The 18,985-nt window shown below is 48.4% G+C and overlaps 1 protein-coding gene across 3 annotated transcripts in view; it reads left to right on the top strand.

Moving 5' to 3' along the window:
- DAAM1 (dishevelled associated activator of morphogenesis 1) overlaps positions 1-18,985 on the top strand; it is an 82,572-nt gene that overhangs the window by 21,225 nt on the left and 42,362 nt on the right. For all 3 annotated transcript variants that reach the window (XM_042865080.1, XM_042865099.1, XM_042865090.1), the window contains one exon: positions 10,383-10,606. In XM_042865080.1, the coding sequence (XP_042721014.1) occupies positions 10,424-10,606 (183 nt within the window). In that variant the 5' untranslated portion in view covers positions 10,383-10,423. The remainder of the gene's footprint in view (positions 1-10,382; positions 10,607-18,985) is intronic.

Genomic DNA, 18,985 nt, shown 5'->3' with positions numbered 1-18,985 from the left:
CGTGTACTCACTGTGCTTAAATTTGGTTTATATCGATGCTGCTGATGCTGATACTTTCCTGAATTAAGCACCTAAATGGACGATATTGATTTTTAAATGCATCCCCTTGGGATTTTCACTGGGTGGATGCTTCTGTCTGGATACTGTGCTGGGGAAGGGCCACTGCTCAACCCATCCCTGGAAGCAGATGGGTTGGCCAGACTCAAAGCCCTCGCACTTCCCAGCCAGCAGGAAGATAGGCAATGAAAGTGGTGTGCCTTGATTAGGCCAGCACTGAATTATAAGGAAGTGGGCTTGAGCATCTTTAATGGGAAGCTTGCATCCATCCTCTCCAAAGCAGAGGTTTTGCCATCATCTAGATCATGTTGTGCTCAAAAAATACACCCAAGCTTTCCAATTAGACTCATCCGCTATGGTTACCTGCTTTTATTTTTTCTTTCCTTATGTTCAAATGCAAACAGCCCTTCAGTGTAATGTGATAAAACTTGCTGCTTTTACCAGCCTGGCGAGAAGCAGACACAGTGCTGGAGCTCTTCTCATTTCCCCAAGCCATCTTGGTGCAGTTGTGCAGCATCGTGTCGTGATGTGTGAGCATCATGATGTGAGTTCACGTTTATTGTTTCCTGGCCTTCGTCTGCTGAAGCAGTGGGAGGTATTAGTGCTGTGAGTTGCCAGTGGGGAATTTCTGCTATCAGACATTTTTATCAAGGAATTCTCGACCCCAAATTCGTACTTCAGGGGCAAAAATCATTCTGGATTAGTATCAGTGTTTTAAAATCTTTAAAGGGAAATAAGCATTTCGCGTGGCTTCTGGCATGTAGGGCTATTGATAGACCCAATGAATCTGTTTTGTTGGCTTTGGGGACTTCATGGACCAGAAGTTTAATAATCTACTCAGAGATCTGCGCTTCAGGGCCCCTTTCAGTATGGTCTCCTGTTTATGGCAGCTTCAACAAGTTCCATTTTGAAAGAATAAACACAAGCTTGCTGCACACCACAAGTTGTGTAAATACCAGCAGCTCTAGTAGCCTTACCTTAAGCATGGATAATCCCAAAATCCCCAAACATGACCCTAGATTGGCCATTGGGGATTCAGCTAGTAGCTCCTCGATTCCATGCTGTGGCCCCAGACGTTGCTGAGCTGCTGTACTGCAGGTGTTTGCTGCTGAACAGCTTCAAAAACCCTGTGTGCAATGCCAGATTAATTAAGGAGCTTAAGAGAGGAAAAACTTGCCTTCCTCCCTCCCTGGTTCTACAGCAGGAGAGCCCATCTCACCCCCGGGATTATCACTGAAATGGGGAGCAGTGAAATGGAAAGTTCAGCAGTGAAGCTTTGCATATGATAAATCAGAGTCCAGATACTCATTGGAGAAGCAGGAGGTGAAGGGGAGTGAGGGAAGAAAATAAAATAAAGCAAAGCTTTTACTGAACTGTTTGTTCTCCAGGAAAAGGCTAATTGGCAAACAAATGTCCTGCAACAGTGGGAAATGCAGCTCCACTCTCTCCCCACTTGCAAGGCTGCTGAGCTTTTATTGACAAAAGCTTTGCATCATCAAAGTAAGTGCTTGGAGCCTGCAGTGATCTCAGAAATGCAGTGACTTAAATCCACATCCTTTGGGGTAAACAGAGCAATACTGAGATAGGAGCTTTCCTTCTGGCAGACAAGGCTTTGGCTGGCTGGAATGCAGTCCTGCTGTGTTGGGAGGCTTCTGAAACCTGGTACACTAAGGTGGGCTTTTGTGTCTCCATGTTATGAGGCTCGTGGTGGTGGTTTTTAGCTTAGTGCGTATATTTCTTCCCAATTTGGACAAAACCAGGGGTGGAAATGGAGCAGGACTGGATGTCAGCTTGTGGCAGCACTGGGTGCTGAGAGTGGAGCTGGGATGGAGGAAGAAGAGGGGGAGGTGAGCTTCCTCTTGCCCCAGAACACTCTGTAGAGTTGTAGTGGGAAAAATATTTCTTCCTCCTACCACCAACCCATGTGCTTTAGTGTTTACTTTTGCAGAACAAGGACCATGGATCTGTCCATCTGCTGGCAAAAGGCATGTGTGTGCTTTGTAGAATTGGGTCACTTAGCACTTGAGTATTAGGAAATGTATATATATATATTTATTTAGGTTCCCAAACTGGGTCTTGTCTGTGATTACCTGTCTGTTGTCCTTGTTCCTGAAATAAGTGGCATTTGTCCAAGCTGATCTGATGGAGCTTCAATGGGAGGTGGTCTGTGATCCACCGAGAGGATCTGGCATCAATGCTGAGCTCACCGCTGGTTAGATTTATGTGAAATTTTGGTGTTCTGCACTGCTTGCTGTCTTGTTGACCGGGAAAGTCTCAACAAGGTTTGGTTTTAATCCTCCAAAATTAAGCAGAGGTTTGCTCCAGCAGCTCCTTCCCCAGTCGAGTGCATCTGTGCATTGGGCAGCATCAATCCCTGCAGTGGTGGTGGGGTGAGGGGCTGTGTGAGCACCCAGCAGACATCTTCTCCTTGCACCCAACCTTGCCTCAGGGGCAGAGGTGGTCCTACAAGAGCCAGCATCCATCCCTTGTTCTGCATTTCTGCTGGGCTGCTATAGCAGATGCTGCTGCTCTGAGGATGGAGAGTTTTAGGTCAGATCATGTCTCACTCTGCCATGTGGATGCTTTTCCCCAGAAAAGCAGATTGCAGCATTGTGCTTTCCTGGGCTGGTTGCTCCTCCTTGCTCATGTACTGGAGAAGGGACTCATGATCTGTGCTGTGTTGTTGCTGGGTGAGTGCTTGCTGTTCTTTTCTGTGAATAGCACTGTCAAATTGTGTACAGCCAGAATAAAGCAGGCTGTTTTTGGCATATTATAAATCCCTGTGTACCAACTTAGTGAAAAAACTGCTTCAATATTTCATGCTGCAATCTGAATTTCACCATCAGGTCTCCAAAATGCCTCTGCAAACTCACTTGGCCAGGAGCAGAATAAAACATCTTCTCGCAAGGCAGCGGCCCCAGATGTATGCCTCATTTCATGACGAATGCCACAATAAGAGGGAAGAATACAGAGAGCAGTGAACATGTTTTATGTGAGCACTGTCGTTGTAGTGGTGCTGATGGATGAGGCTTGCAACTGCAGCAGGCTCCTGCCAAAGTCAGAGCATGGCACAGCTATCACATTGGGGTTGTGCAGCATAAGTGAAACTGGGAGATGCAAAACCCTCATTTTTCTAGGTTTGTGGAGTACAAGATGTCTGGAAAGAGGGAGGAGGATCTGTGGTAGTTTAGGATTTGGCAGCTATATATATGTATATAAATCCATGAAACTGAAGAATTTGAGATTTGCTTATGCTGGGAATTACAGCTCTTGTGATTTTTGCAGTGAGTCAGGCTCCTGCTGGCAGCTGGTGTTCCCTGATAGCATTAAGGCCACGTCCCCATGTGCTCGATGCACAGCTGGCCCACTGCAGCAATACAATACCCAGAGGTGTTGCAGTGGCACCACGGGGCAGGGGAGCTCCCAAGCTCTGCCCCATTGCATCTCACAGATGGGTTCATGGGAAAAGCCCCTCATCAAACAGTTCAGGGCTTTTTGGCCAAGTGTTTTGTGGTTGTTGGTGTTTTTCTTTCTTTCTTTCTTTCCTTTCTTTCTTTCTCCTCCTCCAACGTCTAAACTGCGGTCCTGCCGATGTGCACGTATTTCAGCCAAACATAAACAGTCGTCTCCTATGCGGTCTGTGTGTGGAAACAGCTTTATGTCTGAGAAGGGGTCTGCGTGGGAGTTTGTGGCCAAGGAGCCTGCCTGGTTACTTTTAATAGAAACCACTAGGGCAGTGCCAGGCTGTGTCCTGGGTTCTGGTCTGCTCGGCTGGGAGCAGAGGTGGTTCCCATCAATACAGTCCTGTTTCTTGAGTTGCCCATCCAAAGAAGGGCTTGATTCTGAAGTTTAAAGAAAGAATGCCAAAAATTAAAATGTAGCACTTGTGCTGTCTGGTCAGACACCATGCTATGCGTGCATGGGGAAGTGCACTGAGGAAGGCTGCTGCATTGCTTAGCAGTGGGATGAGTTAATCTACAGGAGCAACGTGCTAGGTGCCAAATTTCTGCTTTGGATGTGCTGTCACAAGTGGTACAGGGTTGAGGACACCCTGGGGGGGCCCATCCTGACCACTGTCAGCAAGCAAGGCCGCTTTGCAGCGATGGAGGAGTGTCAGAGCATCCCACACTACTGCATCACTGAAACTCCAGGGCTTGGCATGGCAGAAATGCTGAAATCGGTCAGGGTAGGCAGAGCTGGTCAGTGAGTGTCACCACGCTTGCACAAAAACAGTTTCACCTTGTGAAACACGCTGAAATAAAGCTCCCTGTTGGGAAAGAGCTTGCTCAGGATCTTGTATTCTTGTCTGGGGAGGGGATGGGAGAGGAGCCAGAAAAACAACAAGCTAATATTCATATTTGATGATTTAGCTCCTAGCTCTTGTGTGGGTTTGGAGGCGGGTGTGAAGAGGAGCGTGCACGCTTCTTTGCATGCATTTGTGCCCTCTCTGGGTATTTTCGTGCTGCAGACCGTAGCGCTGCAATACCAGTACTGGTTCCAGACCAGCTCACTGGGGCATCAGTTGCAGGCACGTTGCTCCATGCAGCCTAGTTCAGCTTGCCAAGGAGGCTGCTGAATATGCAAGCAGTAATTGCTGCTCTTCTTTCCTTAAAGCAAAGGCGGAAGCGACACCAGGGTCCAATTTTCTCCTAATGACTGATTTCATTTAAACACTGCTCTGGGCGATGTTGGGTCTGGCTTTTTTTTTAGGGGGGTGGGGCCAAACTTCAGCTCACTTTTCTCTCCGTGGCCTTTCACTGTAGCCCATGTGGTGTCTCTTGCTGGTTATGGTGGGTCCCGCATCAGGGCACGCATCTGCCAGGTCTCAAACGTGGGCTTCGAGGAGCTGGGAGATGTGAACGCATCCCATCCCAGCTGTGGCTGCTGATCTTTTTTCTTTTTTGGTTTCGTACTGTATTTCCAAAGGAGCATCACCTCCCCACACCCTCCTTCATCTGTGTTTTATGGCTGTTTGGCAAAGCAGGGAGTGGCTGCTAGGAGCGCTTGGATTAACTCCTACCCAAAGCTTCATTTCACCCTTTGTGGCTTTTTAGAACAAGCTGCTAAAATCCAGCTGAACAACACGGACAGGAGGGGAAGGTGTTGAGATTAAAGCACCTCTCTGTTGTTTTGTGCCACAAAATGGCAATGCAGAGGAGTAGACAAGGTCACTGCTGGGGAGGACAAAGCAAGGGTCAGAGGAGAGGGACTGGGATCGGTCGCAGCCACGGATGTGACCCCGCTGCCCTGCTTGTCCCAAGCTATTACCAGTTGAAATGCCATCATGACATTTGTGCAGGCTTTTGGCACGATTCACCAGGGTAAAGTGCCAATTTCCAGGAAGTGCCCTGCCCTGCTCTCTCAGTCCTTCAGGGATGTGGCTCCCGAGCAGCTGGCTGAAGCAGAAAACCTATGCAGGGCAGGTGGAAGCCACTGCCGCATCTGCCCTGTTGCTGCTGGATGTGGCTGTGGTGGTGCAGTGCCCCCAGCCCAGCTGCAGGGAGCCTTGCTGGGGCCTTTCATAGTTGCAGACCCCGTGACAGCTTCCTTGGGGTCTGAGACCCCTATCCTTTCTAAGTAAGAGGCGACCAGTTAATAGGGATGCTACAAACCAGAGAGAGATGCTTCCGAAATTGTCATTTTATTGGGTTGCTTAGAGACTCCATGGATCAGATCCTTATTGTAATCAGTGATCCTGAGTGTAATCAGTTACACCACAGCCAAAAGCTCCATTTAAAAAAAAAAAGTCTCAGCTTGAAACATCTCTATTGTGTAGCCTGCTGTGTCATGGCAAGACATCTCCTGTTGTCCAGCATCAGCTTCAAATTTAACTTCTGGCAGCTGCTCCCTTGCCATGTGCTATGTTTTTACCTGGGTAATACCTGCTGAAAGATCAGACATCCCTGGTCTCCTCTGCTGTCCTCTGACTCCCATCCTGGCCCATGTGTTGCCTCCCCACAGCTTGTGTGAGCTGATCTCATGGGCATCTCCAGTTCTCAGCTTGTATCTGCAATAACAGTGCCCCAGTTCCACTTGTTTCAGTATGTGTCCATCTTCAGAACCTCCCAGCCCTTGCTTTGGCAGTAATTGGAGCAACTGCACCTGAGCTGGGTAAGTGGGCCTTTGTGTATGTGGAGTTGGCTGGAGAAGGGTTTGGTGGCACCAGTGCTGGTGTCAGACACCAGTGGGACATCACCCAGCTTGCAGCCCCCACCAGAAATGCAGAAAGAGATTGACAAGAAAATAGCTTTCCTAGCTTTTCTGATTCTTTCATTTCCCCCATGCTGGAAATGGGTTACAGCTTACTGCTTCTTCCACAAAGACCTTAATACCTTGTGAGTGCTAGACAAAGATGTAGCCACAGGTATTCTGCTGTCTGCCACCAGTGCCTGTAATAGGGACAGTGACTTTATTCCCTTGTCTGGTTGCTTGAGTGGTTCATTATTGTAGCTCAGAGAAGACGAATTCCCTTTATCTCGTCCAGCTTGCCAAGAGCAAATGTCTCGGAATTAATTAGGTCCTATCTGTATCATTCCCAATCCTCATCTGACTTCCCTTGGGGAACAAAACCAGACATGGATATGTGACGGAGCGAGCAGGCAGAAGAAATGCATCGGATGGTTCCTGTGGAAGGCAGGAGCTTGCAGAAAGCCAGCTTCAGCTGTGGCATGGGAGATCACGAGCACAACTGCTCTTTAAATCCCATATACTGCATTGCTGGGAAAGGGTCTAGTTGAGATGACTCTGAATGGGCCCAGGTGAGAGCTGGAGAGAGTCATCCCTGGGAGTGATGGCTATCATTTCTCCTGTTTTCCCATGTTACTGTAATAGAAGTCCTTCGGAGCTCCTGATGAGCCCAAGCGATTGCCATCACTTGTCGATTTGCAACAGAAATAAGGCTTACCTTTTGTGAAGGTACACGAGGGCCCACCTGACACAAGGCAGCAGAGAAGACCGTGGCCAGATGTGATATGTGAGAGCCAGGTCGCACGACAGGTCTCCATGCCACATTCTCTGCTCCTGGCTCGTCCCAGCTGAGCTCATCCCATGCACATTTCTACCCCTTTTTTCTGTGAAATCAAAGCAGTTTTGGAAATGACATCAGTCCTGGCTTGGGATTGAGGGGTTTGGCGAGAAGTTCCCTAAATGACCCTTCCCAGCCTATCTGCCTTGGCTCAGTATATACAGTGGCAATTAAATTTAATTTATTCTGGCCTGCTCAATAGTGAAGGCCAGAAGGCACCATTAGATCACAATCTGACTTGAATTTATTGATGTAATTAGTGCTCCAGTGTGTAGATGGGAGGTGGAAGCGGGACTTCTAATGAGTGACGCTGCATGAAACCAGCGGTCCCTTTCATTTTCCTTAGTGCAAGCCTCTAGATTGCAAGTAGTTGTGTTTTTTTTTTCCTCTTTTTTTTTTTCTTTTTTTTTCTTTTTTCTCCGTGAATAACTGATTTCTGTAGAATTTACAGGGAAAAGAGAAGGCTGTGTATCTGGTCTGCATTCCGACAAGGCAGTCTGTGTTGTCTGCAGCACTCCCCATGACCTGCCAGGAAGCAGTGTTTTGATTTTTATCCATCACGTTAATGAATATTCATCAGTGTTCTCAAGGTTTAATGCTATTTGCCTGGTAGCTAACATATTCTTTCTCTAACCATTTTTAGCCTTTGTTGCTAATAACCCGCAGCCCACTCAGCCTGCATTATAAGGTGTTTCTTTTTTTAATTGTTTATAAATGAAAATTAGTAACCTCAATAGCTCCTGAGCTGGAAGCAACTCAAAAATACCTTGTCTTGGTTACTGCACTGCCTGCTTTAAAACAAAATCCTGCCTTCCTTTAGGAGGAAGTTTTTCACACAGAGGGTGGTGAGGCACTGGCACAGGTTGCCCAAGGAGGCTGTGGATGCCCCATCCCTGCAGGCATTCAAGGCCAGGCTGGATGTGGCTCTGGGCAGCCTGGGCTGCTGGTTGGCGACCTGCACACAGCAGGGGGTTGGAACTGGATGAGCACTGTGCTCCTGTGCAACCCAGGCCATTCTATGATTCTATGATTTTGGTCTGTCATTCAGATTTCTCTTAAGATACCAACAGGAGCGAGTGTCTCTGAAGAACAGGTGTTCTAATAAAAGCTTTCTCTCCATTTCTGCAAGCCCCAGTCAGAGCTTGTATGTAGCAGCAGGTTTCAAGGACAAAGTTGATGCAGTGTTGAAAAGGAGCTTGCAAACACCCTGTGGAAGAGGAGAGCAGCTTGGTTTGCTCCAGTAGCATGGTTGTTTGTCCACGAAGCATGCTGGCTATGGGAGCAGGATCATGCCCTGATTCAGCAGGAGGAACAAGTGGCCAAACTTTGTACAGCTGAGCAGTTGTGGATTGGAACCAAGCTTCCATGTAAGGGATGAACTGTTGTGCCTTGGAATTGGGAAATCACCCCAAGTAGAATTGGGGTATCACTACAATCTCCACTGCCTTCATTCCTCAGTGTAACATGGTCCAGCAAAACCAAGCCTGCAATGCACTGCTTGTTTTCTTTCTTGTTTGTTGGAAGAAATGGGCCTGTGTGTTGTTTTTTTGTTTCCTTCCCCATTAAAGAAGCTGTCCACTGGGTCTCAAACCCTCCTACAGCCCAGTGGGTGCCAGCAGGCTGCTAATGGATTTGCTCTGGTGCAGGCTGCCTGGGAGCTGTGATGAAAGATTCGTGGCAGCTGAAATTCCTCCAGTGGCTGCATTTTTCCAAATCCAAGGTGCTAAATGTGAAATGAGATTTGGGCTTTTTGAGAGGGGCACCATCCAGATTGGGCATAGAGCAGTTGCGCAGTTTGGGATTATTTTGTATGAAGACTGAGTAACTGTTTCCCATGGCTCTTGGTGTGGCAGATGTTTACACTGTGTGCTGAAAGTATGCAGTTGAAAAGAATTTCAAGGGTCAGATCCTCAGTTAAAACTATCTGAGTAAGCCTGAGTTTTCTGCAAGGACCTTGTTTTGGGAAGGCAGTGTTTGCTGCTCAGGGCAAGTAAGTGGCGGTGCAGGGTCCCACTGCAGGTCTGCCACCAACCCACCTCCACCACTGGCTCTCTGTGGTGCCCAGCAGCTGGTTTTTTTGGGGCATACAAACGTGGTGAGATGGCAATGGCTGGCTCCAGGGAAATCAGAGTTCTGTGCAATTGTTGACCTTTTCTCCACGTCTCTTCTTAACTTTGTTGGTAAATCCAAGTCCTCAATTATTTCAACCTTCTGCATTAACGTTGGTAGTGCGTGGCTACTTGCCCTTTCTCTACACATCTCAGTGTTGTGTTTTGTAGATGTGAAACAAGTGGGCGTTCAATTATTGTGCATTTAGAATTCAAATGCATACACTTTACAAAAAATCTGTCTGCCTTTTCCCATTGGGGTGCTCCTTTGCTATCCTCACTCTCTTAACAAGCTCTCCCCTTGTGTTGCTGACTCTTATCCTTGACAGTCACGCTTTTTGTGCAGTGTTTGCCTGGTCCTTGCAGTAATCTGTTGGGCCAGGTACCGAGTGGCATTTCTGTCATGCTGGCTGCTGCATGTTTACCCTCCTGCCACAAGCATCAGTCCTGATGTGAGCTTGAGAAATCAACAGAACCGAACAGACTGACGGCGTGAGTAATGCCCCACGTAAGCACTGCGTAGGAAAGTCTGAGCTACCAGCACCGTGTGATTTTTATCAGCTGAATTCACGTCTTGTAAATATTTACTGGAATTCCAAGTAGGGTTTATCTAATTAAAACCAAGTAAAACTTTCCGTGAAAAAGAGCCTCCCAACTGGTGGCTGCTGGTGGATGTTTAGGAGTGCTTTTAAGAGTGCACTGGGGTTATATAGGATATTTCTGTGCTCTGCAGCTCAGGGCTTCTTGATCTGTATGAGGTCTTGATTTGCATTGTGCATCCAGCTGCTCTTGGTCACAGCATCCCAGATCAACCATACGCTGTCACCGGCTGGTCTGGCTTCTGGGCTCACGGGAGTAGCACAGCGTGGGGACATCATCAGGGTTTGTGCTGGGATTTGCAGTGATGGCAGGGGGTCAGGACCTGTTCCAGTGCGGAGCCGTGAGTGTGGGGTCACCTCCTGTTCTGATGGCATCCGCACAAGGCAAGCAAAGGCGTCTTTTGAATTAGCACGGTCCTCAAGGTTGCCCGGACCATAAATGTCAAATCTGAGCAGAAATACTTGGCACGTAAACGGTCTCCCTTCTTCCCCTCTGCGCTGAGCATGTGGGTGGCTCCGATTCCTCCTCTCTGCAGGACGGGAGCGCAGCGCTGCAGGGCAGCTGCCAGAGCCTTCTCTCTCCTCTCTCCCCAGGATCTAGCACCCAGCAGGGAGGGACACGGAGCGTTTTGGCCATGGCCCCGAGGAAGAGGAGCGGTCGAGGGATCTCCTTCATCTTCTGCTGCTTTCGTAGCAGTGACCATCCCGAGATCACGTACCGGCTGCGCAATGACAGCAGCTTTGCCCTGCAGACCATGGAGCCTGCGCTGCCCATGCCACCAGTGGAGGAGCTGGATGTCATGTTCACCGAGCTGGTGGTAAGTAGAGCACTTTTCATATTTTCCTTTCCCTTCCCAGCCCTCACACCCCCTCCTTCTAGTCTGTCCAGTGAGGACATGCTTGGGTTTGTGTTTTCAGGCAGGCTTTGATGCGAAGGGTGCATCGGGCTGCTCTTGCAAGTGGTTTAATGCTGAACCTCGAGCTCTGCTCCTCCATGCAGTACTGCCAGTTTGGGGTGGTTTCCCTTTCTTGTTGGAAAGTATTGATTTCTGAGGGCAGGTAGCAGCAGGGGTCATATCTTGCTTTGCACACCCCTGGAGTGTGGGGCAGTATAGTGGTGTGGGAGCTGGAAAAGCAGCTCATCCCCTGTAGTTGCAAAGCAGTTTTCCTTGCTGCGCACTCTGCTTTGCAGGATTCCTTGGTAACAGTCTAAATTGATGTTCAGAGAGTCAAGATGCTGTTTCTTTGTCCCTCAGTACTCAAAACTCTGAAAAAGATGGAACAGAAAAATAAAAAGCATCAGCAAAAAGAAGCTTTGATTTCCTTGCTTTTCTCTATGGCTTATTGGATGGACCAGAAATGCTCCAATTGAGTTGGTTCAGCACTGAAATGGAATTTCTTTGTGGTGTTTTGTTATATAGCAGGAGCAGAAAGGTCATGCTGTGGTGCTGGGAGGTTACATCGCATGATAAGCATGTCCCATCAGTCATGGGCAGCCTGGGTTTGGTGATCCAGGCCACTCCAGAGCAGGTTTATCCCAGAGGACTTTCTACATGAGCAATAGGACAAAGTGGGCTGGGATGCACAGTATGCCACAATGGGGACAGGACATCCCTGCAGCCACAGCACATTCTGCACTCAGGTGATTTTCAAAGCATCTCCCCCCAGATTTGGGTGGATGCTTCCAGCACAGGATGCACTGTGGAGATTGATGCATGTGCAGCAAGGCAGGAGCTGCTGGGGACCAGCCGGACCCAGGCATGCTTTGGTGTTTCCCTTGCTTCATGCTGCCAAGGTTTTGCTTTTTTTTCCCCAGCTGCTGCTGAGAAGAAAGCTGGGAGGCAGCTGCTGCATCAGGAGTGGGGTCAGTGGAAGACGTGCTGGCTCCCTTGAGGCCTGGAGTCATTCGGGGAGGGCAAGCAGCATGTCCCTGCTGTGCTCCTATGCAAGCAGCTGCAGCCCCTTGGTTTGTCTGCAGAAATGTGATTTACCTGAGCTGGAAAGGAAAGGAGGGCTGATCTGATCCCCATGGGTGCGTGAGGGCAGATTCCCCCAAAAGGCATTTTGAGGAGTGAAGATGCGGCCTCCCCTCTGCACCCCCGTTACAGCTAGCTCCTTCTTATTCTCCATAACCTGTTGGTGCTGGGTATTAAATTTCAGCATTAGCTAAATGGTTTGGAAACTATCCCACTGTTTCTGTATAAACCCACTGTGTAACATTTGGAAGAGAGACAGAGAAAGCGCTCAGAGGCTCTGGGCTGAGCTTTATGCCTGCCGAGCCCCGTGTTGCTGCTCAGCACCGTGGCCCCAACTCTGCCGGGTCACACTTGAGTGTCTGCCACAGGGCAACATGTGCCCACACTGTGGGAGCAGGGCTGCCTCCAAAGGGCTCAGTGTACTTGGTCATTGGGTTGATAGAAGTCAGAGGGGCTGGAGGGAACCTGGAGGCTTTGCCAGTTCAGGTTGGTGCTCTGCCAACTCTTCTCTTGTGGCTTCATAGTGGCTTTTCTGCACCACTTGTTCCCTTCAGCCCAGGCTTGGAGTGGTGCACAGGGAGGATTTTGGTCCTGGATTTGGTCACCTGCTGGGACAGTCCTCCCACAAAGATAAATAACGCACAAGGTCCCCACTCTGCAGACCCTGAGCTGCTGTGAGCATCAAGGGGCAACACCTCTTTCTTTTTGGAGCAATCCTGCCAAAAATCTTTAGGACTCTGGGTGTTCTTAATGCTCATCTGAGTCCAGTAACAACTTTGGAGAGCAGCTGTGATTGGGCCAGTAGCAGAGCACGAGGGCTTAGGCTGCTGGGGGTTTAAGCCAGCACTTGTATCTCCAAGGTTAGCTAGAAGCTTGTTTTGTTTTCCTGCCATGTGCTGTACGGCCTGCCCTGTACGTAGACACTTTGCATTTTGACTGCTTTTCAACTTCTGCAGAATAGTCTTGTTCTCATGTTGTGACTGTGGAGGTGATTTTCCAGTAGGGAATGTGCCCCATTTGCAGCCTAGGGTGTGGGTACTATACGTCCCGTCCCAGCCAGCAACAGGAGCAGGTAGTGGCTTGCCTTTGCTCCGAGCACATGGAAATGCTGTTGCTGCGGTCAGTGAATGATTACTATTTCCTCCCAGAGCAACTTTTCCCCTTTCCCTTCCTTCCCCCTCCCCAGAGTTGAATGGGCTTTCGTGGGGGTATTGTTGGGATGTCGCTCAAGCGGGCGCCGGCCCCATTTGAAAGGCTTTCCTTTGTCCTGTGTCCTGCTGGGGCTCCGGCCAGGCTCAGCCACCCAGGGAGGAGCAGGTGCTGTATGGAGTCACTGACAAAAGCAGAGTATTCCAGCAAAATTTAGCATTATGCAGCTCTTTCTGCTGGGATGAGACTTGATGGTTTTGTGCAACTCTTTCATTGCCACTACTGCATCCCACCAAGGTTGGGCAGAGCTTGCAGAGTTCTCACAGCAGTAAAGTACCTCTGGCAGCACCCACTGGGTTTAGGCCATTTCTACACCTTCAGCAGCCTCTGGTCCTCCATCAGGATGTTCAGCATGCCATGGCATGTGGTGGCACGCATGCGTCCTCAGAGTGACGCCAACACCAGCCCTGGGAGGCAGTGCTGGGGCTGCCTGTCCCTTGTACCCGTGACAGGGGATGTCCGCGTCCTGATGAGCTGCCTTCGAACACAGGGAACAAAGCTGAGCCATCTGCCACAGCTTCTTTCAAGAGGCTCCTGTGTATCTAGGCTAACAATACAGCGTTTCTTCAAAGGCTGAAATCTTGCTTGCACGCTCAGAGAAAGCACTTGCAAAGCTCTGCATAATGGTGCCATATGGTGAATCTCGCCGTAACAATCTTGTCTATTTTCTGCCAGCAACTAGACTTTCCACCAGATGGGTAAATGACTGATGTCCTTTATATCTGCTTAACACTCCTTGTCACTCTGAGGCTTTCAATGAAGCGCTGTGTGTGGTGATGTGCTTCAGCCCTGTGGGATATGCGTTTCATGACGGGGTGGAGGGCCAAGCAGCTCAGGCAGGGAAGTCAGCACGAGTGTGGGCAGTCCCCAGCAGGGCCCAGGACCCTTCGGGTGTGTTTGGAGGGGATAGAGGGAGTGGGAAGAGCAGAGCATTTGTACATGCGCTTTCCATTACTCTTGTTGGACAAGGCAGCTGGTTTGTAAGCAGATTTGATGCTGAGTTACCCATTGCTGTGTCTCATCTCCCTGCCCCATAGCCTGGTAAGGGCAGACTGCAGTGGTGTCGTCATCCTGGCAGTGCTCTGGTGGCTCCTCAGATTAGAGTTTTGCTTGCCCTAGGAGCACAAGGCACCACCTCTTGCAGGTCTTACGCCTCTCTCTGGCATCTCTGGGGTGAAGGAAAGGCATCTCTGGGGTGAAGGAAAGGGCTCATAGAAGGTGCTGCTTTGGCCATTCTTGGAGTCTTGTCCTCCCAAACACTTGGGCTACTAGAAAATTCCAGTGTCTGGTCCCCAACCTGTTCACTTTTAACTCATTGTTAGCAATGTAAAATAAATTTGTGCAGCCTCCATCTAGCCCTACATCCCATCCATGATGAGCAGCAGCCCCATTTTCAGACATAGCCTATAAAACCAGAGCACGTATCCTTCTCCAGGTCCCTCCTCCCCACTTCCAGCAGCCATCAGGTTTCAGAGACTGGTGGATATGGCATCAGGAGGTGAGTGGCTGTGCAGTGATCCCACCCCTGGGACACATCAGCTTGTTGGTGCTGTGGGGTATTTGTCACTGCCATTATAGGGATCTCTGGAGGGTTGATGTGCTGTGATGCACAGAGGTGTGGAGGTCTACTACATCTCTCTCTACCGTTTTGTGAAGTGTTGGAAACTTGGGAGACTGAGGAGCAAAGCAAAAGTTGCCTAGTCTACAATATTTCTTACAGCATTTGCATTCTGCTGTGCTCATGGCAACTGATGCATTTCATCAGAGGTGACAGAGCTGCTCTTTGGGTGCAGCAGCATCCCTGGGCACAGAGATTAACTCTGCATTGCCTTTGAAATGCTTCAAGATTAGGGATTTGTCTGTGGCTGATGATGTTTTGTGCTTGGCTGAGATGATCTGGGTGTAGTTTTATTGCTTCTTTCAGTGGAACACATGTACGTTCTCTTTGTATTGAACCTGGGCTCTGGCTCAGCTTGAGAAATACTGCCTATATGAGCCTATAAATACATCTTGAGTAGAAATAGCATGGAGGTAAAATGCTTTCACAAGTGTGGTACTCTTCCTCCTTTGTAGTGAAGGGCTACAAAGATGAATAGGGGCCTGGAGCGTCTCCCTTCTGAGGAAAGGCTGGGAGACCTGGGCAAGGAGAGGAGACTGAGAGAGGATCTCATTGCTGTTTATAAATATCTAAAGGGTGGAAGTCAAATGGATGGGGCCAGGCTCTTTTCTGGGGTGCCCAGCAAGAGGACAAGGGCACAAATTGGAAGATAGAAAGTTCCACATGAAGATGAGAATAAGCTTTACTGTGTTACTGACAGAGCACTGGAATAGGTTACCCAGAGAGGTTGTGGAGTCCCCTGCTCTGGAGATGCTCAAAGCCCAGCTGAACCTTTCCTGTGCAGCCTACTGTAGGGAGCTGTATGAGCAGGAGTTGGACTGGACGATCCCCGGAGGTCTCTTCCAGCCCCTGTATTCTGTGAACTCATCACCAGGTTTTACTCAGGAACTTCAATAACGTGCTTTTCCCCCAGTTTCTAATCCGATAAGGAGAACGCATGAGGTTTTTGGCCTTGCAAAACAACACGGCTTTTAAAGAACAGCTGAGGGATCAACTGCAAAGCAGGGCATTGCATTTCATGCTCGCAGGTCAGCTGTCCTTTCCCGCTGCCTTTTGGCTCTGCTAGGAACTTCAGGATCTTGAGAACTGCTCCACGGTGCTGAAGCCATCTTCCATCTTCCAGTGCCATGGCAGAGCAGGCTGGACCACAGGGCTTCCTCAGGACACCCGCTGGCTCTTGGTGCCTCATGGCACAATGCCTTTGGGCACAGTGCCTTCAGCCTGTGTTTTGGCAGGTGAGCATCTGCTACAGGCATTGCACACCTCCTCAGTGAGGAAATAAGGATTTTCTGCCCACATGTGCCATATACACTTGAGCAAAGTAATCCACCAAGGAGTGCTGTAACCTGACTGAAGCATCTGTGAAACCGCAGTCTGTTACAGCTACAAACCAGTATGGGGGCTCACCTGGCTCTGAAGGGCTCGCTGTTCCCAAGCAGTAATGTTAAGAAGGAGCTGTGTTACAGCACAACACAAACCCGTAGCGTGAATAAGAAAAGCTCTTTGTCTCTGTGAGAAGTACAGCTGAAGTGGAAAAAATTATATGGTCTACCTGCTAAGTGCTTTCCTCTTTGCACTTCATAAAAGAGGAGGCCACATCAGTGGGAGATGCTCGCGTAGCTCATTTGGTAATGCTTCAGTGATGTTTGCTGGGGCATTCTGGGTTTCAGCTTGCACCAGCACCCCTTAGGAGTCACCAGAGAGGTACTGGCCTAGTTGGTCAGGCGTCTGCAGGATTGAACTCTGTGTGGATTTTACTTTGTTGCCAACCTTAGTAGGAAGCAGTAGGAAAGCTATCCGTGCTGCTGCAGTATCTATTGAAAGCATGATCTCTTCCTTCCCCGGTGCACAGCCAAGATCAGATTCTGCCTTTGAGGCTTCCCAACATGTGAAACAGTACCTATATTTGAGGGGTTTAGCTTCCCTAAGAACACCTAAAACCAAGTAGTTTCAGCAGACATCTTGCCGTTTCCTTGGAAGCAGAGCTGCTTTGCAGGGAAGGCACGTAGCACATCAGCAGTATGGAGTGGAGTGACAACATTTCTTTCCTATGAAGCATCCCAGGCTTGGCTTGGAGCTTTATCTTACAAAAGGTATTGGTTAAGTAAGAGAAAAATGAGTAGGTTTGTTGTTAGATTGTGTTTTAAAGCTCATCCACATACCTGCAGAGAAGCGCAGAGGGACAGTGGTGAGAGGGGTATCCCAAATAACATGGGGGCCACCACCCCTCACTATCCTGAGATCTATGGGCAGCCACTGGGCAGGCCAGGTATCTGAGCCAGACTGCTGATGGGATCCACCTTGTGCAGATGTATACGTATGTGTGTATTTGTTCATTTATTTGTTTGTGTGATCTCTTAAGACACAGCTATGCAAGGAGCCTATTTCCACCTTGCAGTGCCTGTCAGCATCTGGCTGTGGCTGAGTCCTGCTTTCCTCAGCTGCACCCTTCAGGCCCTGCGTGCATAGCAGTAAATCTTGGTGAGCTTTCAAGACTGAGGTAGTGTGAAGCTCCCTTATGACCCCTTTTTGATGCCCTTCCTCAGGCTGAGGGAGTCCTGGAGTGGTTCAGCCCCAGATAAACCATGCATGGTGCTTTGAGCACCCTGATCAAGCTGCAGATGTCTCTGCTTATTGCAGTGGGGTTGGACTAAATGGCCTTTAAAGGTCCCTTCCAACTCTAAGAGTTCTATGATTCAGTGATAAGTGAGCATCTGTTTTGGGCGTGGGATGGTTGACCCATTGGCTTGTCTTCCAACTTTAGTAGTCTGACAGATTTCATCAACAAAAGGGGTGTCTAAAAAGTGATTGAAAAGGGAGCTGCTTCTTTGCATCTAGAAATAGGCAGGAAATGCACATCTGAAACCTCTTTGTTATTTATTTGCCAACACCATTATTTGTTATGCTATGAGCTGCACCAGCTGAAGGGCAGTTATGTTCAGCAGAGGTTAACTTAAATTTCATCCACTTTAGCTATCTCAGTAACAGATAATGGGCCAATACATCTTATTTTGTTGCTTTCAGGGTTTAGGTTCAATTGTGTGGAAAAAGCTCTCTGGCCATCCACCTGCAGGGCTTTAGATCTGAGAGTGCCCGTCTGGGTAAAACAGCTTAGATCAAGGCAGTCCTTGCTTTGGGGTGCTGTGCACAATAATTCAGGCTGCAGAAGTGTTTAATTAAAATGGGAGGAGGTTTTCCAGATGATGTTGGTGAAAAGGTCATGGAAGGCTGAGCTCAGTAAATTAAAAATATGCATATATGTGGTTTCACATGACTACAAAACGATGGAGAAACCTACACTGATACTTCTTTTTTAAAATGCATCGGTGTTGGAATGTGAGCACCTTTAAAATCTGAACTTATAGATGATTGAAGTAGTTAATTAGATGAAATAATGATAAAGCAGTCAGTTAGGTGTCTGAACTGATGGAATACAAAGCAGCTGCAGTAGTTTATCAAACGGCTAAATCAGATACTGATGGCCATAATCTTTCCTGCAGGAGAGGAGAGGAATATTTATGTTTTTTATGTCTGTCCAATGTGTTCAGGTTAGTAACTGAAAGCTGCAAAGCAGGATGGATTGGGGTCTGTTCTTTCTAATTTAGGACTTCAAATTAAATGTGGGAGGAGGCCTTGTTGCTGCTCGTTGCCTTGCTGTAGGCAATTTCCTTTCTTCAAAGCATTCATTAAATGATAAAGGCAAAATGAATATGAATCTTCTATCCCTTATGCTTACTCATTAATAAACGTAAACAGTTGGTTTTTGGTCATGGTTCATATTTCCAGGTGCCAATTGCCGTACATAAATTGATGTATATGATAACACTGGCTGGGGTCAGCCTGTCTGGGGGCTGATTTGAGTCCTCAGAGCACTGATGGTGGAAAAACCTGTGCTAGAGAGGAGGTATTTTTATTACTTGTACTAAAATCGAAAGGCCTCCATGTTTAAAACAAAAAGCTAAGCTAAATCTGCCTACACTGAGAGTTGGAATTGCTTGAATAAGTGTTAGAAAGACAGAGGAGTGGCACAGCAGGATGCATTACCTTCAGACTGTGTTTGAAGGTGATGATTTGTTTGCATACAGCTGTAGTGGCCACTGATTAATACGTCTGTTTCTTGAAGAAAACAACTGAAAATTTGCTGTGTGCCATTGTACATCATGGCCAGGAACAACAGTGAGTGCAGCAGCCTCCCGGCAAGGCAGCACGTTCGTTTGGAGGAAGAAGATTAGATGAGGTACAGGAGGAAAAATGCTGATTGCTGTTTCCCTTGACACTGCAACATTCTTGGATAAATCACATTGATGAACTTGGAGAAGAATGCCTGGAAGAGGGTGAAAAAGCGATATGACCCCTGAGAAAGGAAGCCGGCGCAGACTTCAACAGGCAATTTT

This window comes from Lagopus leucura, unplaced genomic scaffold (genome assembly GCF_019238085.1).
Source record: "Lagopus leucura isolate 7727_CA_CO unplaced genomic scaffold, USGS_WTPT01 Super-Scaffold_1, whole genome shotgun sequence".
Classification (NCBI taxonomy): Eukaryota; Metazoa; Chordata; class Aves; order Galliformes; family Phasianidae; genus Lagopus; species Lagopus leucura.
The sequence above is the reverse complement of the archived record's forward strand: the minus strand, read 5'-3'. Positions and strand labels throughout refer to the sequence as shown.